This window comes from Emys orbicularis, chromosome 2 (assembly GCF_028017835.1).
Source record: "Emys orbicularis isolate rEmyOrb1 chromosome 2, rEmyOrb1.hap1, whole genome shotgun sequence".
Lineage (NCBI taxonomy): Eukaryota > Metazoa > Chordata > Testudines > Emydidae > Emys > Emys orbicularis.
The window spans coordinates 237,425,372-237,452,156 of record NC_088684.1 but is presented as its reverse complement, the minus strand read 5'-3'; the positions used below and the strand labels follow the sequence as shown (position 1 = coordinate 237,452,156).

Sequence of the window (26,785 nt, the reverse complement as noted above, 5' to 3'; positions counted from 1 at the left end):
TGGAATATTTATAATATTAACAATGGGTTTTTCATGATTTCTTTGCCTTAGGCGCTTAACTATTTAGTCCCAACTATTTAAAAAAAATCTAACAATGTCCGGATTTTCATGATTCTGCTGCCCAAGACGCTCCACTCTGTAGTCCCTGCCAGTACAGCTACACCAAAATCCGGTCTATATGTCCGGGGATTGACACGAAATCCTCATGGGAGATCTCAACGTAGCTCTCCTGGAGGTAATGTTCAAGCCTGTGCATCAGGTTCCTTGGCAGAGCGATCTTATTGGGTCCTCCATGGTACGAGACGTTTCCGCGCCAGGAGTCAATCAAGTACTCAGGGATCATTGCACAGCAGAGCATGGCGGCATACGGCCCTGGTTTTTGCATGCTTTCCCTAAGCATCCGTTCCCTGTCGCTCTCCGAGATCCTCATCAGGGTGATGTCGCTCATGATGCCCTGCTTTGAATTAGGGGGGGGAATGTTAGTATTGGGACTGCTTTACAGCCACGCGGTGGAGGCGGGAGAGGGGCAGCATACAGGGATCTTTCCCTGGGACAGCCGCGAGGGGGTGGGACAGGGGCAGAGCTCATGCTGCCCTGATTGCTGCCAGCAGAGACTGGCATTGCTTTCAATGCGAAAGGAGCCCAGTGCTACTATTAAAGTTTTAAGCAGCCACAAGTCTACGGCTTACCATGTTTGCCTGCTACACAAGTTCAGGTGTCCTGCCCCGCTTCTCAGATAGCCACTGCAAGACCCCAGGCACTGAAGGCGAGGGCCGAAAATTCGACCTTGTCCTGAGTGTGCATGTGAGAAGTGCAGTGCATGGTCTTGTTCACAGAGAAAGACTATGTTCTTTGTTCACAACTTCATTTATCTGTCTCAGGAATTCATTGCCTTTTTCCCATTCCCACAGACACATCTGCGACTGTCTCCCAACCCAGCCTGGCATCACACTCCCAGAGGCTAGCGCAGATTAGGCGGAGGAAGAAGAAGACGCGTGAGGACATGTTCTCAGAACTAATGGACTGCTCCAGAGCCCAGGCAGCCCAGCAGACACAGTGGAGGGAGAACTTGTCCCAAATGCACCGAGCAATCATGGAACGGGAGGAGAGGTGGCATCAGGAAGACCAGCAGGCGACTCAAACGCTGCTTGGACTAATGAGGGAGCAAACGGACACGCTCCGGCGCCTTGTGGATGTTCTGCAAGACCGGAGGCAGGAGGACAGAGCCCCGCTGCAGTCTATCTCTAACTGCCCTCCCCCGCGACCAAGTCCCACACCCCCCTCACCCAAAGTCCAAAGAAGGAGGGGCGGCAAGGGCCGTTAAAACTTTCAGTCAACCCCTGCAGACTGCTCTAGCACTAGAAGGCTCTCATTCCCCAAAATTTGAAAAGTCCTTTCCTACCTACCTCACACAAGCCCCCGTCCAAGTTTCACCCCCCCCCCCCCCCCGTTTCATGTGTGGTTCATAATAAAATATTAGTTTCTGTTAATTACTGTTTCCATGATTTTCTTTTGGAGGAGACTCTGTCTGAAGGGGGGGAAGGTGCTTGGTAATTGGACAGGACAGTCACCTTTAGCAGGGTACAGAGGCGGGGGCAGGTCCAGCATCAGGACACATACACAGTGCAGTCACCAGTTACCCTGGTCAGTCTGGGAGGTGGTTTTCATGTTCTGGGGGGGGGGGGGGTTGATCTGTGATTTTGTGGCGGGGGAGGGCAGTTACAGATCTACACAGACCAGAGTTCCTGAACACCCTAGCGTCATGAACCTTGCCAGGCCATCCAATGTAGATATTGGTAAAACGTCCCCGATGGTCCACCAGTGCTTGCAGCACCATGGAAAAGTAGCCCTTCCGGTTGATGTACTGGCTGGCCTGGTGGTCCGGTCCCAGGATAGGGATGTGAGTCCCATCTATAGCCCCACCGCAGTTTGGGAATCCCATCGCGGCGAAGCCATCTATGATGACCTCCACGTTTCCCAGGGTCACTACCTTTGAGAGCAGTACCTTGACGATTGCCTTGGCTACTTGCATGACAACAACCCCCACGGTAGATTTGCCCACACCAAAGTGGTTCGCGACTGACCGGTAGCTGTCCGGCGTTGCAAGCTTCCAGAGGGCTATGGCCACTCGCTTCTGGACAGTCAGGGCTGCTCGCATCCGGGTGTCCTTGCACTTCAGGGCAGGGGACAGCAACTCACAAAGTTCGAGGAAAGTCCCCTTCCGCATGCGAAAGTTTCGCAGCCACTGGGATTCATCCCAGACCTGAAGCACTATGCGGTCCCACCAGTCCGTGCTTGTTTCCAGGGCCCAGAATCGCCGTTCCACAATATCCACAAGACCCATTGCCACCGTGATGTCCTGGGCGCTGGGTCTCGTGGTTTCTGACAGCTCTGTGCTACTCTCCGACTTCAGGCCCTCACGGCGGTGCCGTAGCCTCCTCTCCTGATTTCTCTGCATCTGCCTCAGGGAAAGGTGTATGATAAGCTGCGAGGCGTTGAGAACGGCCACAACTGCAGCGATGGTCACAGCGGGATCCATGCTCGCAGTGCTGTGGCGTCCGCGCTGTCACTGATCAGAAAAGTGCGCGAACTGATTTCCCGCCGGCGCTTTCAGGGAGGGAGGGAGGGCGGTAGTGACGGACGGATGACGACAGTTACCCAAAAGCACCCTCGACACATTTTTTTACCCAGAAGGCATTGGGGGCTCGACCCAGAATTCCAATGGGCAGCGGGGACTGCGGGAACTGTGGGATAGCTGCCCACAGTGCACCGCTTCCAATGTCGACGCTTGCCCCGTTAGTGTGGACTCACAAAGTCGAATTACTGTCCTTAGTGTGGACACACACGTTCGACTTTGTAATATCGATTCCACATATTCGATTTAAGTGAAATCGAACTACTCTCGTAGTGTAGACATACCCTTAGACTCCACTTCTGTGCCTTGTTTTGTGTGAGGAGACACCTGTTCTCATGCACCTTACTGAAGTCAGCAATACACCCATTAGATACAACTTCCAACAGCAGGGCCTGACGGCAAAATTCACCCTTGTGTGGAGCTTCAACACAAGGACTGTGCCCCTCTTTAGTTACACTTAAAACTGAGATCTTATGTGAGATTTGTGGTGCATAGAAATTGTGCTACAGAGGGATGAATTGTCACCCTTATAGAATTTTCCATTCCCAATAACACAATAGCCCACCAGATTGTAGTAGCCTATAATCTAAACCCTCCATACCACTGCATATGTAAAATTGATTTCACATCTTTCTTACTTTTTTAAAAAAAAGGAACCACAGCAGGGCGGGGCGCTGGAAAAATTTGTACAGTGGGGATACTGAAAGCCACTGAACCAAACTGTAATCCCTGTGTATGATAGAAATTACTTCAAGCCGGGAGGCTGAGGTAGCACCCCCAGCACTCCTTGTTCCAGCACCTATGCAGCTAGATACAATAGTTTGTGTTGTGTATTGCTTAATAAATAATGTCCTGGAAACACGAGGAGCCAAATCGTAGTCCCAGTAAGCTCAACTGTGAAATTCCCATTGACTTCAATGAGAGCAGAATTAGGTCCTATGAATTTTAATATATATTTTTTTTAATAAACAGGCCAAATTTCATTCTGTTAAACTTCTGTATTGCCACTGAAGACTTACCTGCCTTTGTTTCTGCCTTTGTTCACTCCCTTGAAGTGAATGAAGTTGCACGGGTGTAAATGAAAGCAGAGTTCTGCCATTTGTCTATTGCTCAAATAATTGATTTTTTTTTATTTGTTAAAATCAGTAGTTTTTGCAGAATGTTATATACTTATGGATTCAAACAACTGTGCTTCTTCCTTGCTGTACCTTGTTGGATTTGCATTTACATTTATTACATTGTTTTTAAGAGAAGTAGTTCAAATTGAGCCTGTTCATGTTATTTGTTCAAGTTATTTATTCAGTAAAAGAAAAACTGTTTTAGCATTATTTAAGTAGAGCAATTGTTCCATCCACTGGCTGGCTAGATGAACTCATTTGAACTGTTTTAGTGTGATCATTCAGGTAGTTTCTTATTTAAGGATAGATTTAATTAACATGGATTTTTTAAAGTAAATGACTACAATGTGACGAGAGTAAGAGACTGGATGGTGTGGATGTGCAAGAACCCACTCAATGCATTTTCTAAAAATAGATATTTGAGAAAGAAAAATGTGAATAAGATGAATATTTCTATGGACTGTGCTGGTGCTGTCACATGCTTGAGAAATTCCAGGCTTGAGAAATTCAATATAATAGCCACCCTCTTCTGTATATAGACATTAATGACACAATACACAGTAAGAGGCACCACTCCATGAGTCAATGTTTGGAGAAAGAGTGCACCATTACAAGGATGGTAGATTGCCAAATTGTGGATCATGTATTACTCAACACCAAAAGTGCCCAAACCAGCCCTGTTTCATAGTGCAATACACTGTGTATGGTAAGTTCGGAAATATGCAAAGTTACAATACAAGTAAAGGGCTATATTGTTGCTGCTCCTGCAAGAGAGTTTGCAGGGTAGAGAAGGATGCAAGGAGCCTTTTCCCATCCCTCTGCACTTCTGCTTGGGCTTGTCACAGGCCTTGTGCTCCCCAGGTTCAAGTACAAAGACTACCTAAAGGGACTGGAAAGGCGTGGAAGCAAGAGAGAGCAGAGCGCCCATCGTAAGGCATATGTTGCACCCTGTTTTGCAGCTCCCACTCTGATGTGTGCTCCCGCAGAGGAATTCTGACTGAATCAGCCATATCAACTCTTAGAAACACCACTATCATGGAGTCACGGTTCTCTTTCTCCACACAGCCCTAACATGGACCATGGCTTAATGAATCATGATATTGTCTGTAAAGAATTAAATGTTTCCCTGGGAATTGGATATGTATTTTCTGTATGACAAGGGATAATAACTGCACAGTCAGCAGCTGAGAGTTTCTATGAAATCTCCTGTTAACATTGTAGTTTGATAATGCCCCTGAAAGGCTTGACCTGCTGTGTGTTCTCACTGTCTGGGTTAATTTGCAGGTTGATAGGAAAGAATAGTTGACCCAGTTGTAACTTTCTTCTTATGGAAACAGTATATGTCTCTTGAGGGGAAGTACTTTGAGCTACTCAAAATTATATCTTGGCCTAAATTTTTTATAAATGGCTAGTTAGTTGGGTTGCTTGGGATTTTTGGTGTCCAATTTAAGACACCTTAATATGGCTTTGTTTTCAGATGGTGGGAGCTCAGCCCTTTTTCAAAATCAGGCCCCTCCAAGACATGTCACTTTGGACACACAAAAAGTAAGGCCTCCAAAATCACTAGTCATTTATTAGAATGTAGTCTTAGATGCCCGGGTCCCCCTAAAAATATCCCCATCTGTAAAACAGCTTTGGTATGTGTCATTATATTGTAGCACTGAGGCTGAAAAAGGCACTTTTATTATTAACCTTTATTTTCAGACACTGCCAACTTTCATGAAAAAAATCCATTGCCCTGAAATCTCATATTTGGTCTCAAGCTGAGGGTGAAATTTTTGATAAATTTAGTAACCTTACATTGGTTTATTTTTGAGTTCTTCTTTCAAGGAAAGACTAATTTTTCATGCTTAAAAACTTATTTGTCCTTAGATAACTCAAAAATTGCACAATTGTTTTTTTGTTTGTATTTCATTCAATTCAATTTTTTCTCAGTTCTTATTGTTTTCCTTATTGTTGAAGACCAAGGCTTGTTAAAAACACGTAAGCTTGGCCTGGACCTAGTTCCCACTGATAAAATGTAATGAGGAGAAGTTAAGGTTGATTGGAGCCACCTGTTCTTGGTCCCCAAGGGAAATCAAGTCCTGGTTAGCTGACAAGAGCTTCTCAATCAAGGTTCCACTTAACTCCTCATTAATGCAATTCCGTTTGGGAAAAGGTACATTGACAACTTTAAGGTTAATGATAAAACTTTCATTGACTTCACTAGGAGTAGGACCCAGGGCCTCTGCGATATCTGGCAAGCTGTTTAGAGCTGGATCTTGGATTAACCTTTGTGAGGTCCTTTGAAGCAGGAAAGTGCTAATAGGTATTCTTATACTGCACTCCAACCACATTATTATCTGCAGTGCAAGTCTCTGCTGGGTATCCTATAAGTGTACAACAGATAGAACCCACAAGTGAAGTCAATGGGACTTCTGCAAGCAGATACATAACAGAGATCAGATCTTTGGTATGAATCTGTAAGGGCTATCTTTTCAAAGGCAGGCATCTAAGCTGTTCTAACAAATGTGTGTAAATGTGAAATATTGGGCCTGCATCAATGCTTGCATAAATTTTTCATGGTGCAACTTAAGTAATAATAAGCATACCTCACTCTTTCTTTATGTTGGGTACCCCTACCTCCACCCACATATTTAATTTGTCATCCCATCATGAGTTTTTTGCCTTATTTCGACTGCATACTCCTCATAGAGCTTTGTACTTGGCAGCAAAACTCCACACATATCTATGGTGCTATACACATAATTTAAAAAAATAAGTTTAATCTTCTACACAAAATGGGGAAAATGAGGGACATTTAATCAAATCATTGAGCAGCTTGTTGTTCATGATATTTCCAGTTGAAACCTGGTTTTAGGCATAGGAAATCACACACAGGAAAAAAAGGTTGGTTGGCACCAGACACAGTTAGGATTCTCGGCAATGAGGGTGGCATGTGTTCTGTTTAGAGGGCTTTGAAATTATTAGAAACTTTCTCCATTTGGTGCTGTATCTGACATAGGACATGGGGCTGATTGGAACAGAGGTAGGAGATGTAGGTGGCATTCCAGGCTTCCTTCCAGAAGACCTCAACATGAGGGATTGGAAAGGCTCTGCTCTAGTTCTGTAAATATTTTTTTTTACTTTTGCCTTATTTTAACATAGTGAAGATACATGGGTTGGAGTGTAAAATCCAGGACTGCTGGCAGCTGTGCTCTTCTAATAATTCATTAGATTCTGCCTAGATCTGGAAGGGGTGGGGGCAAGAGAGCATCACTTGGTCCTTTTGTCTGCTCTTAAAAGGCTCTATGCGATCTCTAGAGCAAATACACATCAATCACCCACATTCCAAATTTCCTTCTGAGGATAAATTCATTAGTGTTTGGAAGGCAGTCAGGCCCAGATACTCAAAGGTATTTAGGTGCCTAATTCCCATTGAAATCAGCAGTAAAATATCTTTGAGAATCTGGGCTTCAGTAACAACACTAATGAGACTGTAAAAGTACTAAACTAGCTAGCTGTCACAGTAGCACGTAGTTAGATAGGAATAAAAATAAAATTCTAGATTGTAAAGATTGAAAACCACGTACCAGGGTACATAAAAGTATACATGGCAGAGATGTGGTGTCACTCATTTTCAGGTAGGTAGAATATAATCACCTTAGTATTTGGCAAGAAAAGACATCACTGTTAGCAAAACCTCTATGCTTGAAAGAAATATCATGGATTTTACAGGAAAGCAGGTTATCCTTTATTTGGATGAGTATAAAAAGTCCTAGTTTGTCTTAATTTTGTGCCCTGCCCAAGTAAATTTTAATAAATATTTTGGGTATACTATAAAATATTAAACTTCACACTCTCACACCTGGGAAGTATTTGAAATAACTAATTGAATGTGAGGAACGTGTTGCTATTTAGACTAGTAAGCCTGACTAATCCATATCCTACTTAAATGTCTCTAATTTATAATGTCCATTCTTACTTGTCCATAAATAATTTTCTTTGAACTGGTTTGCATGTAATTTGCACCCACATTCTCCCCATTTTTGTTTAACATTTATTTAACTATTCCTTTGTGCCACTGAAATTTGAAGATATGTTGTTAAACCTCGCAACAGAATTCTGTCACGCCTACTGACAATACACCAGTCTTTCCTGAGATGTCATTTATTATGTTAGTGCCAAATATACTATGTGCTGTACAACACAGAGAGAAAGACATTGTCCCTTCTCTGAGGAGCATAAAATATAATATAAGAACAGACACCATGTATAGGATAACAAACAGTAGAAGTGAATGGGCAAGGAAAGATGAGGATTACAACAATAAGATCACACAGGTACTCCATTTAGTTACATGAAGATCTTGGTGTTTCAATTCAAAGGTGGCTTTTAAAGACAATATTCAGTATTTGTTATAATTGACTCATGTATTGGGGGATCATTCTTTCATTGTTCATTTACAAAACCTTTTCAGTTCACCCTTAAAAGGCCCCGGGTGCCCCAACTGTGCTGACTGGGAAGGAAAGAGACATTGCCTAAAATTAAAATAAAATGCCTGTGTTTGAAAAAGGGATGGTAGTGAAGTCATCAGAATCGCATTCATCTCAAGTTGTCTAGAATCAACCCAAATCAAATGGGCAAAGTATGAGAAACTGTATTTAGTATTATGTGAAGCATGCTTTATCTTAGAGAAATAATGGTTTAGATTTTAAAATAATATATATTGTTATATTAACACATATTGAATCCTATGGATTTAGTTAACAGTTAATTAAGGCCCCAGAATTAATTCCCCTTTAAGTCTGGGCATCTTTCCATTGGTTTTGATGGGAGTTGGATTGGGTCCCAAAAGAAGGTATGTTTTCAGAGTGAGCTTTAAATGAAGGAAACTGGATTGCTGGTGTTATGACTTCTGACTTTCTGCCTAACATAATATTTCTCCAGTTAACACTCCTGCTCAGTAAATACCATGAGATAGATTTTCAAAAGCAGCTAAAGGATTTAGAAGCCCAGTTGCTTTTGAATATCTCCTTCACAGCTTTATTAACCAGGAGTAACTGTGTGGGACTTTGAATAGAACTTAGGCTCCTGCATTGCTTGTGTTTGAAAATTTTACCAAGTTCCAGTGGAACTTGAGTTCCTAAATTTCCTATTTTTTGAAAATCTCCCCATGTAGTTTAGTGAGCACCTAGGTGAGCAGGAACCCAGCTATCCCCAAGAGGTGGTGGGACTGGTTGCAGAGAGGGGGCAAGGCTGGGACAACCAGAAAATACTCAGCATCTGGACGTCTTCACTCATACCTTGGACAGTGTCTGGGTGGCCTTCTAACATCATCCCCATGAGCAACAATGGCTCTGTGTGATTTATGAGATGGCAAGGCCTACTAAGCTTAGTTTCTAACCATTGCAGCCTGGCTGCCCCAGGTATTGAATGGGGCTGGGGGAAAAGATTAGGTAGGTTGATGGAGTGATTTAGGTGAAAATCAGAGGCAAGTTTTATAGGGACCCAGGGTATGAAAGAAGGATGGAACACCACATTCTGTGGTCAGCAATGACATCACAGATCTCACAGATTCTCTAAACTGATATGTTTATTAAGAATTATTTATTCAGTGAGACATGGTACAGGGAGTATGCTCTGTTCCCTGGTAGGAAGTATGGTCAAGCAGTTAGGGCATTAGCCTGGACCTCTACAGACAGGGATTCAATTCTCTGCTCCACCAGAAACTTCCTGTCTCACCTTGGGCAAGTCACTTGGTCTCCCTGTGCTGCTGTTCCCCCTCTGTAAAATATAGATGACAGCACTTCCCTACCTCACAGGTGCATTGTGAGGATAAATGAATTAGACTCATAGACTTTAAGGCTAGAGGGACACATCATGATCATCTAATATGACCCCCTGCATACTACAGGCCACAGAACCTCACTCACCCATTCCTGTAATAGACCCCGAACCTCTGCTCAGTTACTGAAGTCTTCAAATCATAATTTAAAGACTTCAAGTTACAGAAAATTCACCATTTACACTAGTTTAAACCTGCAAGTGACCCATGTCTCAGGCTGCAGAGGAAGGCAAAAAACCGTAGGATCTCTGCCAATCTGATCCAGGGGAGAATTCCTTCCTGACCCCAAATATGGCCATCAGTTAGACCCTGAGCATGTGGGCAAGACCCAGCAGCCAGACACCTGGGAAAGAATTCTCTGTAGTAACTCAGAGCTCTCCCCATCTAGTGTCCCATCACTAGCCGTTGGAGATATTTGCCGCTAGCAGTCACAAATTGGCTACATGCCATTGTAGGCAGTCTCATACTATCCCCATTAAAGACTATGAGGTGAGCAGATGTAATGGTACATTGTATGTACCTTAGATTGTGACAATGGCTCAGTAGTTCTGCGTATGAGTGAAAGGAAAGCAATGTTGCTGTCCCACATTTCTAACTGGCTGTAGCCAAAAGCCTTTCAAAGCAACTACAGGCTGGAGTTGAAGAACAATGGCAATCATTGGAGGCAGCATATCTCATTGGCTTTATGTAATGTATTGAGTCTACAGGTCTCACCCATTGAAGTTTCTCCTTCTTTTTTTGCCTTTCTAGAGCCAGCTGTCCTTGCAGACAAAACTCTCAGAGATGTAAATGCAAGAAAATTCCTATCAGTTAGAGAGCTTGATTCACTCTTGTATCAGTCCAGTTTACACAGATCTAACCCAGTAAAGCATATTGAGACCTGTGCTCCATGGTATTTTATATGTATTTGCTACAAAACTGCACCATGTGGAGATATCCTCTGCCCCTACACTCCCACCACCACCCCCCCCGACCCCCCACAGCGGAAGGCAGAACAGTTGAGTCTGACCCTTCAGGAGAATTATCTTTACCTGGCTGAAATGATTTATCTTTTGGCCTGCCACACCACAGTGTCTAGATAAAGTGCCATGTAAAACGTTGTCTATAGTGTTCTGTCTGTAGTGTCATGTTGTCAGTAGTGTTGTCTCTATTGTTTCCTGGCTCTGACTGCGATGCAGCATAGTGTTTGCAAAACACTATGAAACCAATTGCTCTTGGAAATGCATTGCTCTAACAGTCTGTGTGGTGAATGCCAATGGTATGATGCCTACGGTAGCTGTGTCTCCTTAGGCACAAGTAATGACTGTGCACATGAATAGAGACCCTTATTCACAGAACTTTAAAAGCTGATGGTAAGGGCATGACTATTTGAAGATGACAGCACATTTACCCTTCGCTGGAATATTTTATTTACATTTCCTCGCTGGAGCTGTGCCTATCTGATGTTACTTCATTTTTGGTCACCATTTAAGGGTACAGTAACATAATTTTTCCTCCTTTGTAGTACAGTAACTGCTCGCTTAACATTGTAGTTATGTTCCTGAAAAATGCGACTTAAGCGAAACGATGTTAAGCGAATCCAATTTCCCCATAAGAATTAATGTAAATAGGGGGGGTTAGGTTCCAGCGAAATTTTTTTCACCAGACAAAAAGCTATATATTATATAGATATACACACACTATATGTTTTAAACAAACAATTTAATACTGTTCACAGCTATGATGATTGTGAAGCTTGGTTGAGGTAGTGAAGTTAGAGGGTGGAAGAGGGAGGGATATTTCCCAGGGAATGCCTTGCTTCTAAATGAAGAACTAGCACTCGGCTGAGCCCTCAAGGGTTAACACATTGTTGTTAATGTAGCCTCTCACACAAGGCAACATGAACAGGAGGGAGGGGAGACAGCATTGCAGACAGAGACAGAAACACACCTAGTGTGTGGGAGAGAGAGAGAGATGCACACTGCCCCTTTAAGTAAGCTGACCCACTCTTAAGTGCATTGTCTTTTTAAGTGGATCAGGAAGTTGAGACAGCAGCTTCTGCCCCAAGCTCTCGCTGTCTCTCTCCGTCTGTGTCCCCTCCCTGCTTTATATGGAGAAGGGGTAAGTGGGGTGCAGGAGCAGGGGGGAGGGGGAAACCCTGACAGCCCCCTCCTTTCCCCTCCTGCAAGGCAAGCAGGAGTCTCTGGGAGCAGCTCCAAGGCAGAGGGCAGGAGCAGCACATGGCAGTGGGGGGCAGGGACAGCTGAACTGCTGATTGCTAGCCTGCTGGGTGCTGCAGCACAGGGAACTTAAGGGAGCGGGGAGCTGATAGCGGGGCTGCTGGTCCACCCTGGTTCCAAGCCCCCACCAGCTAGCTGCAACGGGCTGCTCTTCCTGCAAGCTGTGGACAAAGCAGGCGGCTGCCAAACGACGTTAGAAGGGAGCATTGCACAACTTTAAATGAACATGTTCCCTAATTGATCAGCCACATAACAATGAAACAACGTTAACCGGGACGACTTTAAGTGAGGAGTTACTGTATTGTAGTTCCATTTCTCATTATGTTTTCCAAGTTAGTCGCTTAGGTCAAAGAGTCCATTAGCTAATTTTCAGCATTTATAAGTCCGCTTTTTGAAACAAGGGGGTAGATTAACAAGTCTTCAGTATTATGTTTAATAAAAAAAATATGGTGGATGCAGCTAAAAGTCCCCTTCCAGTTCCAATTAAGTTAAAGTGATTAGAAAAAAAATTGGGAACTGGATTTTTTTTCCAAGTTCTTTTTAGTGTTTGTTTATCTAGAAATATTTCAGTCTCAATTATTGTACCTAATAGACTCCTCATTTCTCATTACGATAACCAGGGAGGGAGGCAACGCTACTAGACAAACAAATTTACATTAAGGGTAGTCATGGAAAGTGTTCACATTATTCACAACTGCCCTGACATAACTCAGCCATAATCTCATGCTCGATGACCTACTTCAGGAAGTTTTATATCAGTATTTCTAAGTATTTCTAAAACTGATTGATGATTCTCCACCTCCGGTGTTGATAGCATATAGTTTGACAGAAAAGAGGAAGGGCTAAGCAAACAAACTACAGAGCATTAAAAACATGTGTAATCTTAAAGTAAATAACCTTTCATACACTATACAAAGCGTAACCATTTGTTGGTTTGCTGGTATGATAAAGAGACAATACAAATTTCCAACCGGCATCCCTTCTCTGATAACAATATTAGACCTCTTATGCTTTAGAAATTGGATTGGAGGTCTTTTCATACAATGAAATATTGAGCGCACCAACTGTTCTGCCCTTGGTATTTCATGTTTGCTCTGCCTGGCACTGTTGGTATTTCATGTTAAGGATTTTATAATTAAAGGTATGCCCACCCTCAGTCATAGCAGGGCTAATAAGCAAAAAGAGATTTATCATTCCTCTCTTCACCCCGGTCCACTCCAGGTGGTGGGGGAGATAGTTGCAGGTGGGTGTACCCCAGTCGTAAAAGTGCCGGGCAATAAAAAAAAAAAAACCTTAAAAATCCCCACTCCAAGCGAAAAAAAAAAAAAAAATCCTCGGTGCATACACCCTCAGCCGTAGCATAACTAAGCATAAAAGAACTTAGGGTTTCTCGCTCTGCCCGGGAAGGGTTTTGTATTTGGTGTATGGACCCTTGGTGGTAGTAGGCCAAGTAATACAGGGGAAGGCTTAGCATTTCTCCCTCTGGCCCAGGCTGGGTTAACATTGTAAGCCCCGGTGCCGGCGTGGGCAATGTAAAATCTCAAGTAACTAAAAAAACCTTAAAAGTTGTACTAACGAATTGTGACAACATGTTCAGGAAACAGAAGGGTACAACTGCGGAATCGAAAGTCCCGCAGTCGTGGGTGATGGCGTCAACAATATGTTCAAAGCTGGATGGACGGGCATTAGGGAGCGCAGACACGGGAGTCCTGCTGCATGGCCCGCTGGTGTCACGGGAGGCTGGTGGACTTGATGCCCATGCCATGGAAGGGGCGACAAGAAGGGACGGGACTCTGTTGCCTCTTTCAAAGGGGGGGGTAAGAACCTCACCAACAGGGCCGGCTCCAGGCACCAGCCTAGCAAGCAGCTACCTGGGGCGGCCAATGAAGAGGGGGCCGGCACGTCCGGCCGTTCGGCGGCAATTCAGCGGCGGAGTATAGGACCTGCCGCCAAATTGCCACCAATCGTGATCCCGGCTCTCTCTCTCTCTGTGTGTGTGTGTGTGTGTGTGTGTGTGTGTGTGTGTGTGTGTGTGTGTGTGTGTGTGTGTGTGTGTGCGCGCGCTTGGGGCGGCAAAAATGCTAGAGCCGGCCCTGCTCACCAAGGTGGGATACAATCCCTGGGGTTCTGTGGCAAAGCTTCAAAAAAGCGTGTATACTTGGCAAAATTTGTTAAACCTGTATTCCAAATATGAAAGGCAGAAGGGTAAAAACTTAGGGGCAGCTATGGGATTGATATAAACTGCAGTGGCCATGTGGTACCAAATGTTGTCAAAATAAAAAAAAAAAGTTGGAGAAAAGGGAAGAAGTGTGTACCCGGCAGCTGGTAAAAATTAAACCACTAAAATTGCAAATTACTAACCAGGCGGTAACCCAAGGCGGCAACCCAATGTGCCTATGAAAAGGGACGGTTCAACAACAACAACAACAACTGGCCCCAAACAAGCAGGCAGGCAACAAATAATTTAAAAAAAAAAAAAACAGGTTGGAAGCCCTGAGGGCATAGTGGCAGGAGTAAGGAAAGGAGTAAGTGCAGACATGGAAAATTCAAATCCCTAAAATAGTACTTAAAATGGTAAAATCTAAGTTAGGTAAGGTATCATTTTAAAAAATAAGCAAGTAATTATAAAAAAAAAGTAAAAAGTGAACTCTGCAAAGGCTAAAAAAAAATAAGCAGTTAAACTTTGTAAAAATATTTTTTTTAAAGTGTTATAAAAAAAATTCTTGGTTTCTTTGCAGCCATTCTGAAGAAAAATGGGCCCTTTTTCAAAAAAAAAAAAAAAAAAAAAAAGTCTGTAAATAATCCAGGCAAAAAAACTATCCAACTAAAATCATTTAACTATAAACAATGTAGTCAAATTTGCTAAAAAATATATAAGGGGGTTCTATTAAAACTTAACTGCCCCAAATATATATATATAAATGTAATCTATATACATCTATATAAAAACAAAGCAGTGTAAAAAAATTTGCATTTTCCCCAGAACATGTGCACTGTATATTGTAGAAGGGGTTAAAAAAAAATGCAAACATACCATGCTACGTAATTAAAATCCTATTAGGGCTCCAAAGAAAGCCACAATAGGTTGTGTTTTCTTTTTCAAAATTTTGTATGTTTTAAAAGCAAAAGTAAAAAGTAATCAAAACTCTGGTAAAAGTTAATTGTATCCCTTTTAAAACAAAGTCTCTAAGCTGCTAATGGCTTTGAATCCAAAAGCAAGGCAAAAAGCGTCTGGGTTAATGCAAATTACCTAACTAATAAAGGTAAAAACCATTAAAACCTGGCCTGCTTATAAAACAAACATAAAAAATATGGGGGTAATTCCTCTGTTTTGCCTGCAATCAGCAAGGGTATTTATAAGAAAAAAAAATATTTTAAGAAATAATCTGCCACCATCAAAGGGGTAAAAATATGTTCTTTTTGTCATTCAAAAAAATAAAAAAAAGCTAATACCAGCTATAAATCAACCCCAAATACCATAAATCTATGGTCACAATAAAAATTGTGTTTTGTGTTTTATCTTGTGGTGTTTGTCTTGTTGCTAGCACTATTGTGTATTAAAAAAAAATACTGCAAAAAAAAAAAAATCCTCAGGTAGTGAACACCATATTAGGGGAAATTGGTTTTAAAGCAAAAACTATAAATACTGTATACCTAAAGGTAATTAAAAATAAATTAAGCTCTCTGTCCCAGCTACAAAACAGCCTAATACAAAAACAAATAAAAATAATAAAAAAATACTGCTATAGTTATAAAATGTACTAAAATGCAAATACTTGCTTTGTCCGCCTTAAAACACAAAATGTTTTGGGTAATATCAAAAAATACTAAGGTTTTAATACACTTGCTAAAGCAAAAAAAAAAAATCACTGTTTAATACTTATCAATACAAATAAATGCACTATGTTTCTAGGATAATAAGGCCAAACCTTTTAATTAAAAAAATTGTTATTAAAAATGCACACCAACAAGCTCTAAAAGCAAAAATATAAAAAGTTAGCCCACTCCTTATATGGCACATAAAATCCTTCTGGCTACCCTAAACCTCGAGCCAGTGGGCTGGGGAGGGAGGGAAGCTATTGAACACCAGAGGTTGTACCAAGTACAAGTTCCTCATGTGGTGGCCTGAAGCGAAATGAAAGGCCCTTTGATGGGCAATAGCAAGTATTAATCCCTAAATGCAATATCATTGTTGTAACCTCCTAAATCAAGCAAACAACATCCATAACGGAAGCCAGGGTGGGCTGTAACAGGACAACTAATGGCTTAAAAAGTTTTTGTATGTGTCTCAGTTTCCCCAATAGGTTCATTTACGTTGTCCCTTTTCTTTCCCTTTTGCTTTGTTAACAGAACAGGTAGCAATAGCGAAAACCCAGGAACACACCAAACAAAAGTGGTAAAACTGCTCTTGCTGCTTCAAGCCTGCAAAATCCTTCATTTGGTTATACAATGTATATATGGTGGCATATTTTTATAAAATTCCTTGGGTTTCTGATGATTTTGTCCTCCTTTGTTAATTTTACCATTATCCAAAATTGGCCATGGTAAAAAAAAAAAAAAAAAAAAAAAAAAAAAGGTCTATTGTCCATTGGTAAGGGGGCAGTTGTGGCGTGTCATCCTGGAAGTGTGGCACCGCGTATTACCTGGGCATTTTCCCAGAGGTGGCCCCCTGCTGAGAGCCCCAGGTCCCCTGGCCCTGTATCTCCCTCCCCAATTGAGTCCCAGACAGAGTTAACCCCAAAAAACTCTATACCCTGCAAAACAGCACCGCCCGAAACAATATTGCGTCCCATCTCCCTTTAAGCCCCCCTCCCAAAAAGTTTGTTTCCACCTGGAAACAGTGGCCCCTACCTTTAAAAAAATTAATCTCTATCCATACTGCCAGCGCTTGTGGTTCCACTAAAAAAAAAAAAAAAAAAAAAAAAAAAAAAAAAAATCTAAAAGCAATGGCTCAAGTAAAGCACCGATGGGAGGATACGTGGGGAGGTTTTCAATGTCACAAAAAAGTTCAGTATTAACAGCTGGCATTGGGATGTGGTTGCAGTGTTGGTCCCCGGATGGTGTAGGGTTCGACCTAACCCCTGGAGTTCCAAATGTTAGTATATCACCCACTCATCCACACACACATCCCGCCAATGACACAGCTAAGCGGTATATGCTGATGACATATTCTGACTATCAGCACATATGAATTGCAAAGGGCAACACCTGGCAGCTATAGCCTATACCACCTACCCCCAGGGTGCCCCTTGATTTGCTGTTACTCTCTCAGGTGCAAAATTTTTTGGTACATTGGCCCGCAACATTTCTAACTATATTGTGTTTAATTTTTCATGGATTACACCCAAAGATTTTCTCCCACTGATGCATGTGCGGGAGCAACTCGCCGTATTCCAGACAAATGCCTCCTCCTTTATAGTGTTGCAGCACACCTTCAATGTGGAGAAAGCTGCCTTTGCCACCGCCATTCGGATGGGGCATCTATGTCAACAAGGGAATGTGTTATGCTATGTTACTAATAAAGCCAGAAGCCATTACTGGCTTGTGTATGCAATTGTTGCTGCCCTAATAATTTTGTTTGGGTTATATTCCTGCTCATGTAGGAGGCCAACAGTAACACTGGCTATGGTGTCGAAGGGAGGGCGGAAACCTAAGTGGTGACCCCTCAAAACAGAATGTTGATTTGGGTTCAAGGGGGGGAATGTCACAATAAAATTCTCCCCCCATGGGGTCCTCTGGGTAAGCACCAGGATTGTATATTGCTAATGCTTTTATATGCATTGGAAAGGATTTTGGGAAGGATTGGAGGTGTGAGTGTGGAGTGAAAGATTCCTTTGCAGGTTGCAAGGGGCCGAAGTGCTGTGGAGCGAGACGGGACGCCAATTCCGTAAGTCGCGGAGGTCCCCCTTCTTCGGCAATAAGGCGAGCACGGCTCGCCTGCACGAAAGAGGGAGGACCCCGCTCCGCAAGGCCTCGGCCCAGACGGTGACTAGGTCTGGGCCAAGGACGTCCCAGAACACGCGGTAGAACTCCACGGTCAGCCCGTCCATGCCCGGAGATTTATTGGTGGGCATGCGGCAGAGGGCTTCCGAGAACTCGGCCAGAGAGAGAGGTAACTTTAGCCGGTCCCAGTTGCCCCTGCTGACCGTTGGGAGTCCGTCCCAGAGCATTCTGCAAGCGGTAGGGTCGGTCGGATCCGGGGACAAAAGGTGTGCGTAGAAGGCCCTGGCCCTCTCGCACATCTCCACCAGATCCGTGAAGGGGGTGCCGTCCTCTGCCAGGAGGCAGGTGACGTGCCTCTTGGCCCCCCTCCTTTTCTCCAGGGCGTAGAAGAAGCGGTAGCCACGATCCATCTCCCGAAGGAGGCGGATGCGGGATCGAACAAAAGCACCCCGGGCCCGATGATCGTCGAGGGCCCGGAGCTCCTCCCGCTTCTCCCGGCACGCTCCACAAAGGGATGGATCCTCAGGGCTGGCGGCCAGACGCCTCTCTAGCTCTAAGACCTCCCGTTCCAACTGCTCTATCGCCGCATCCCTCCGTCGGCTGGCGCCCCGGGTGTAGTCGCGGCAGAAGAGCTGGGCGCACACCTTTCCTAGGTCCCACCATCGCCGCGCCGAGGGAAAGGCACGCCGCTGCCCTCGCCAGACCAGCCAGAACTCCCGGAAGGACGCCACGAAGCCCACATCCTCCAGCAAACTATTGTTAAAGTGCCAATAGGCCGGCCCCGGCCTCCCCGCACAGAGAGAGGCCGTCACGGTGACTAGATGGTGATCCGAAAAAGGGGTCGGCCGGACGTCGGAGGAGTGGGCCCGTGAAAGATGGAAGCGTGACAAGTAAATGCGGTCCAACCGGGAGTGGCACGACCGATGGGCTTCCACCCAGACATAGGTGAACGTGGAGACATCGTCCGGGTGGTGGCCGCGCCAGACGTCCACCAGGGAGTGATGTTCCACAATCTCCCGGAGGACGTCCGCGGCGGCCGGGCACTGCTCGGTCCCCGAGCGGTCCCGCTCCTCGAGGGTAGCATTGAAGTCCCCGCCCAGGACCAGGCACTCACGAGGATCCAAGGAGCCGAGGAAGGCGGACGCCTGCTGATAAAAAGGCAACCGCTCCGGGCCCGATGTCGGGGCATAGACGTTGACAAGGTTGATCACAAGCCCCTCCATGCGGACCCAGAGGTGCAGCAGGCAGCCCGGCACAACCTCGGCAACCCCCAGCACCTCGGGCCATAGGTTGGGGGAGAACAGGGTAGCCACTCCAGCCGTATGAACTGTGAGATGGCTAAAATAGACCCTGTCCCCCCCACTCCAGCCGCCAGCTGTCTTCGGCGGCCGGATCCGTGTGGGTCTCCTGCAGGAAAACCACAGAGTACCCCCCTTCCCGAAGGAAGGAGAGCACCTGGCACCTGCGGAGACCCACCCTACAGCCCCGGGTGTTCAATGTTGCAAAAGTGATAGGTGGCATGAGGAGGGCTGGGGGGGGGATCCTCGTCGGCAGGGACGCTCACGGCCCCCATTGGGCCACGCAGCAAACCGTGACCCACCCCGAAGGTGAGCAAGGAGTCACGGAAGCTGCGGATCCGCTGGTAAGCTGCGGCACCCTGCTTCCCGGTCCTTTTACCCTCCCCCATGAGGGCCCTCGCGGCACGGAGGATCTGGTGGAAATCCCCCCATCGCTGGAGAGCGAGCGGCACCTTATTGCGGGAGCCACGGACGTCTTCTAAAAACTCCCGCAGCTCTTCTCTAAGCGTATGGGGGAGCTGCAGAGTCCCAGAGGCAGGAGCAGAGGCAGACGGTAAAATGGGCTGTGGGGGTGGTGGAGGGGGCAACGGTGGTGGTGGCGGTTGGGGGGGGACACAGATGGACCAGGGGGCAGGCTCCACGCCACACCCCCTGTGTCCCCACAAACACAGTCTAGACCCCCACCACTAGAGCACAGTTTGAAAATTACTCAGTCCTGAATGGCCCCCTCCACAGTGGTCTCCAGAGTCTTGTGCGCTCCCCCAGCAGCTGATGGTCTATGTAGTCCTCTTCCTCTTCCTCCAGGCTCCAGCAGCTCCCCAGAACACACGCAGCAGCGGCAGCTGCAGTAGCTCCAGCAACCCTGGCAACCAGACAGGAAAGACCCCCCACAGGTGGTAGTGGTGATGGTGAAGGTGGGGTCCTGGCTTCTCCCTCCAGAGATGGTGGGGAGGGGGGGCTGGCCAGCAAGGCCCCTCGCTAAGTAGCAGTGGTAGCAGCAGCAGTAGTCCACGGAAGGAGCTCTAGCCAGCAGCAGCCCAGGGAAGGAAGGGTGAAGGAGCTCCAGCTAGCAGGGCAACTGGAGAGGAGAAGGAGGAAGAGCTCCAGCCAGCAGGGCAGCCAGAGGACACTAAGCACTCTCTGTACCTATTGGGTTCTGGGAAGTGGGCGGGCAAAGCCCGCCCACAGCTAAAGGATCCTCCCCCCAGCCTAAGGGGAGGATCCACAGGACCTAAAACCCAAATGATTACGGGGGACAACTAATGTAAAAACAGGGACAGGAGTGCAATTAAAGGGTCAAAAGCAGCACTCTCTGTAGAAGAGTGGCTAGCCTGCTTCTGCCGGGAAGGGCTTAACACACCCCTGGCAGAAGGCTGCAGCTCTAAAAACACTGGCTAATTGGGGGAAGTGGCTGCAGCTGGGCCACGCCCCAATCAGCCTTCAGCTGGCCTGTATAAAGGGGCTGGGAGCTAGGAGCTCAGCAATCTCTCTCTGCCTTCAGAGGGAGAAGGGCCTGGTTGTAGCAAGGTTGAGATGGAGTACCTGGGTGGAGCATGGCTGGGGAAAGGCTGAGGAGCTGGGGGCTCTAGCCTGGAAAGCCCCAGGCTGTGGCCTAGTAGAAGGCCAAGGGGTACTGGGGATTGCAAAGGATAGCCCAGGGTTAGGTCAAGATAGCAGGTCCAAACCCTCCTTGCCTGTGATGAGTGGCCTATACTGCAGTCAGCCCCAGGGAGCGGGGGCTAGTTGGTGACTGGCAGTGGCCTTATTCTGAGGTGAGGTAGGGATAGTGGGTGGGGGTTCCCCAGGGCTGGGAGACCCTAGTACTGAGGGGTGTACTGCCAGCGGGCAGCACCCCAGATACAAGGGTACTGGGGTCTGGGAGGGACATGGGGGGCCAGAGGACAGGTGGACTACTGGCCTGCAGAGGGTGCTCTGGAGGCTGGATTGAGCTAATTCCCAGAAGTCACCAGCAGGAGGTGCTGCAGGGGTGAGTCTGCTCCTCTACAGCATGAATATTTGAAGATGACACTTACTCTTCGTTGGAATATTTCATTTTCATTTCCTCGCTAGAGCTGTGCCTATCTGATGTTACTTCATTTTTGCTCACCATTTGATGTCACAGTAACATCATTTTTCATCCTTTTTAGTATTGTAGTTCCATTTCTCTTTATGTTTTCCATGTTAGTCACTTGGGTCTAATAGTCCATTAGCTAACAGGATTTATAAATCAGCTTTTTGAAACAAGGGGGTAGTTTAGCAAGTCTTCAGTATTATGTTTAATAAAAAATAATATGGTGGATGCAGCTAAAATTCCCTTTCCAGTTCCAATTAAGTTAAAGTGATTAGGAAAAAAAGGGAAAAAAATCCAGCTCCCAAAGTTTTTTATTGTTTATCTAGAAATATTTCAGTCTCAATTACTGTACCTAATGTATTCCTCGTTTCTCATTACAATAATCTGGGAGGGAGGCAACGCTACTAGACAAACAAATTTACATTAAGGTAGTCATCAAAAGTGTTTACATCATTCACAACTGACCTGACATAACTCAGCCATAATGTCATGCTCTATCTACTTCAAGAAGTTTTATATAAGTATTTCTAAAACTGATTGATGATTCTCCTCCTCCTGTGTTGATACTATATAGTTTGACAGAAAATAGGAAGGGCTAAGCAAACAAACTACAGAGCATTAAAAACATGTGTAATCTTATAGTAAATAACCTTTCATATGCTATACAAGGTGTAACCTTTTGTTGGTTTGCTGGTATGGTATAGAGACAGTAAAAGTTTTCAACAGGCATCCCTTCTCTGACAACAATATTAGACTCTTATGCTTTAGAAAGTGGATTGGAGGTCTGTTTTCATACGATGAAATATTGAGCGCACCAACTGTTCTGCCCTTGGTATTTCATGTTTGCTCTGCCCGGCACTGTTGGTATTTCATATTAAGGATTTTATAATTAAAGGTATGCCCACCCTCAGTCGTTGCAGGGCTAAAAAACAAAAAGTGGTTTAGCATTCCTCTCTTCACCCTGGTCCACTCTGGGCGGTGGGGGACATAGTTGCAGGTGGATATACCCCCAGTCGTAATAGGGTGGGGCAATTAAAATAAAAACATAAAAATCCCAGCTCCAAGCAAAAAAAAAAAAAAATCCTTGGTAAAGAAGAACTTGGAGTTTCTCGCTCTGCCCAGGAAGGGTTTTATATTTGGTGTATGGACCCTCGGTGGTGGTAGGCTGAGTAATACAGGGGAAGGCTTAGCGTTTCTCCCTCTGGCGCAGGCTGGGTTAACATTGTAAGCCCCGGTGCCAGTGTGGGCAGCGTAAAATCTCAAGTAACTAAAAAACCCTTAAAAGTTGTACTAACGAATTGTGACAACATGTTCAGGAAACAGAAGGGTAAAACTGCGGACTCGGAAGTCCCGCAGTCGTGGGTAATGGCATCAACAATGGGTTCAAGGCTGGACGGATGGGCATTAGGGAGCTCGGACACAGGAGTCCCGCTGCCTGGCCCGCTGGTGTCACAGGAGGCTGGTGGACTTGATGCCCGTGCCATGGAAGGGGCGACAAGAAGGGACGTGACTCTGTTGCCTCTTTCAAAGGGGGGGGGTAAGAACCTCACCAAGGTGGGATACAATCCCTGGGGTTCCGTGGCAAAGCTTCAAAAAAGCGTGCATACTTGGCAAAATTAGTTAAACCTGTATGCCAAGTATGAGCGACAGAAGGGTAAAAACTTAGGGGCAGCTATGGGATTGATGTAAACTGCAGTGGCTATGTGGTACCAAATGTTGTCAAAATAAAAAAAAAAAGTTGGGGAAAAGGGCAGAAGTGTGTACTCGGCAGCTAGTAAAAATTAAGCAACTAAAAGAGCAAATTACTAACCAGGCAGCAACCCAAGCCTGTGCTCATGAAAAGGGATAGTTCAACAACACAAAATTGGCCCCAAACAAGCAGGCAGGCAACAACAACAACAAATTAAAAACAGGTTGGAAGCCCTGAGGGCATAGTGGCAGGAGTAAGGAAAGGAGTAAGTGCAGACATGGAAAATTCAAATCCCTAAAATAGTACTTAAAATGGTAAAATCTAAGTTAAGTAAGGTATCATTTTAAAAAATAAGCAAGTAATTATTAAAAAAAGTAATAAGTGAACTCTGCAAAGGCTAAAAAAAATAAGCAGTGAAAATTTGTAAAAATATTTTTTAAAAGGTGTTATAAAAAAAATTCTTGGTTTCTTTGCAGCCATTTTGAAGAAAAATGAGCCCTTTTCCCAAAAAAGTGTCTAAATAATCCAGACAAAAACTATCCAACTAAAGTCATTTAACTATAAACAATTTAGTCAGATTTGCTAAAAAAAATAAGGGGGGTTCTATTAAAACTTAATTGCCCCAAATATATATAAAAAATGTAATCTATATACAGGTATATAAAAACAAAACAGTGCAAAAAAAATGTGCATTTACCCCAGAACATGTGCAGTGTATATTGTAGAAGGGGTAAAAAAAAATTGCAAACATACCATGCTACATAATTAAAATCCTATTCGGGCTCCAAAGAAAGCCACAATAGGTTGTGTTTTCTTTTTCAAATTTTTGTAGGTTTTAAAAGCAAAAGTTAAAAGTAATCAGAACTCTGGTTAAAGTTAATGGTATCCCTTTTAAAACAAACTCTCTAAGCTGCTAATGGCTTTGAATCCAAAAGCAAGCCAAAAAGCGTCTGGGATAATGCAAATTGCCTAACTAATAAAGGTAAAAACCATTAAAACCTGGCCTGCCTATAAAACAAACCCAAAAAAATATGGGGGTAATTCCTCTGTTTTGCTTGCAATCAGCACGGGTATTTATAAATATATATATATATATATTAAACAATAATCTGCCACCCTCCAAGAGGTAAAAACATGTTTTTTGTCTTTCAAAAAAATCAAAAAAGCTAATACCAGCAAAAAAGCAACCCAAAATACCATAAATCTATGGTCACAATAAAAATTGTTTTGTGTTCTATGTTTTGTCTTGTGGTGTTTGTCTTGTTGCTAGCACTATTGTGTAATTAAAAAATAAAAATACTGCAAAAAAACATCCTCAGGTAGTAAACACCATATTAGGGGAAATTGGTTTTAAAGCAAAAATTATAAATACTGTATACCTAAAGGTAATTAAAAATAAATTAAGCTCTCTGTCCCAGCTACAAAACAGCCTAATACAAAAACAAATAAAAATAAAAAAACATACTGCTATAGCTATAAAATGTACTAAAATGGAAATACTTGCTTTGTCCACCTTAAAACACACAATGTTTTGGGTAATATCAAAAAATACTAAGGTTTTAATATACTTGCTAAAGCAAAAAAAAAAAAAAAAATCACTAATACTTATCAATACAAATAAATGTAGTGTGTTTCTAGCATAGTAAGGCCAAACCTTCTAATTTTAAAAAAAAAGTTATTAAAAACGCATAACCAACAAGCTCTAAAAGCAAAACTATTAAGTTAGCCCACTCCTTATGTGGTACATAAAATCCTTCTGGCTACCCCAGACCTCAAGCCAGTGGGCTGCGGAGGGAGGGAGGGAAGCTATTGAACACCAGAGGTTGTACCAAGTAAACTCCTCAAAAGTGGGTGTGCTTGTCCTTGCCTGTTGCTCCAAAGCCCTGTAGTAAAAACATTTTACTAAAATCCTGTATATAAAATAAATTAAAGAATAAAACCAAATTACTGTATAATGGGCAATGTGTATGTGTTAATTACTAAAAAAAGTTAGTTAGCAACCCGCTAGTAAACAAATGTAAATGTAATGTAGATACTGTAACAATAATCACATTTACTGTTTGCCACAACCAAAAAAGTCTCAGCTTTTTTTTTAACTGGGCAAAGCTATGTAAAACCCGCAAAGCCGTAAAGGCCGCTTTAAATTAAAAAAAGGCCAAGTGTAAAAAAATCATTGTTAAAAACATCTAAAAATGGCAAATTAAAAACAAAGTAACGTTGCAAAAGCTAAAAAAGGCAGCCCACACTCTGAACACTAAGAGGGTGGGTCCGTACCCCATTGTAAATCGCATCTCCCCAGTAGTGTACAAACTTCAGCTACCAGGTAAACTAAAATGGGCACATGCCAATCAGCTCAAAACATATGCTTCTCCCTAGGTTTCCGGTCATGGCGTCGTGGGCCTCGGTTGTGGACCTGCCATCTGCCTGGACTATCCTGGCCTCCATCTGCTCATGGGATTATCTGGATAATTATAATTATGAGGAGGGAAAGTACCTCCAAAGCCTCTCCCTGGTTCAAGCAAGTGATGGGGCCCAAGCCACAGTGTGGCATAAGGCTGGAGGGGAGGAGCCATAAAAGCAATGCATAGTCCAAATAAACACAGCAGGGCCACAGCAAAATACCTGGTGGGTGGCCCCGGACCCTCCCATGGACGCCCAAGGGGCAGACCCTGTTCCTCATGTGGTGGCCTGAAGCGAAATAAAAGGCCCTTAGGCAGGCAATAGCAAGTATTAATCCCTAAATGCAATATCATTGTTGTAACCTCCTAAACCAGGCAAACAACATCCATAACGGAAGCCAGGGTGGGCTGTAACGGGACAACTAATGGCTTAAAAAGTTTTTGTGTGTGTCTCAGTTTCCCCAATAGGTGCATTTACATTGTCCTTTTTCTTTCCTTTGCTTTGTTAACAGAACAGGCAGTAATAGCGAAAGACCAGGAACACCCCAAACAAAAGTCGTAAAACTGCTCCTGCTGCTTCAAGCCTTCAAAATCCTTTATTGTATTACAATGTATATATGGTGGCATATTTTTATAAAATTCCTTGGGTTTCCGTTGATTTTGTCCTCCTTTGTTTTACCATTATCCAAAATTGGCCATGGTATAAAAGAAGGTCTATTGTCCATTGGCAAGGGGGCAATTGCAGCGTATCATCCTGGAAGTGTGGCACCATGTATTACCTGGGCAACACCTGGCAGCTATGGCCTATAAAGCCCCCTCAAATAATGTTTATATAAAAAAAAAAAAAAAAAGCAATGCCAGGCCGCTTTTATGAGGTGGGTCAACACATCTGCTGAAAAGGGGAGGCATCGGGATATTCCCCCACTAAGGCACATATGTTTACCAATACCTCTGCGTGTGTCTGAAGGACCACCTACCCCAGGGTGCCCCTTGATTTGCTGTTACACTCTCAGGTGCAACATTTTTCCATGCATTGGCCCACAATTATGCCAAGTAAGGTTAATATTTCTAACTATATTGTGTTTAATTTTTCATGGATTACGCCCAATGTTTTTCTCCCATTGACGCACGTCCAGGAGCAACTCACCATATTCCAGATAAATGCCTCCTCCTTTACAGAGTTGCAGCACATCTTCAATGTGGAGAAAGCCGCCTTTGCCACCGCCATTCGGATGGGGCATCTATGTCAAGAAGGGAATGTGTTATGCTATGTTACTAATAAAGCCAGAAGCCATTACTGGCTTGTGTATGCAATTGTTGCTGCCCTAATAATTTTGTTTGGGTTATATTGCTGCTTGTGCAGGAGGCCAACGGTAACACTGGCCACGGTGTCGAAGGGAGGGTGGAAACCTAAGTGGTGACCCCTCAATACAGAATGTTGATTCAGGGTCAAGGGGGGGAATGTCACAATAAAACTGCCCCCAGGGGGTCCCCTGGGTAAGCACCAGCACTGTATATTGCTAATGCTTTTACATGCATTGGAAAGGATTTTGGGAAGGTTTGGAGGTGTGAGTGTGGAGTGAAA

The 26,785-nt window shown here is 44.2% G+C and overlaps 1 protein-coding gene across 1 annotated transcript in view; it reads right to left on the bottom strand.

The window, feature by feature from the left end:
• The window catches only part of LOC135873813 (ATP-dependent translocase ABCB1-like), a 106,232-nt gene extending 79,804 nt beyond the window's left edge, over positions 1 to 26,428 (bottom strand). Inside the window, exons 1-3 of the mRNA XM_065398428.1 lie at positions 26,348 to 26,428; positions 19,343 to 19,558; positions 17,673 to 18,116 (exon numbers count right to left, since the gene is read on the bottom strand). Coding sequence (XP_065254500.1) covers positions 17,673 to 18,116; positions 19,343 to 19,558; positions 26,348 to 26,428 — 741 coding nt within the window. The remainder of the gene's footprint in view (positions 1 to 17,672; positions 18,117 to 19,342; positions 19,559 to 26,347) is intronic.
• Between the last annotated feature and the right edge of the window lie 357 nt (positions 26,429 to 26,785).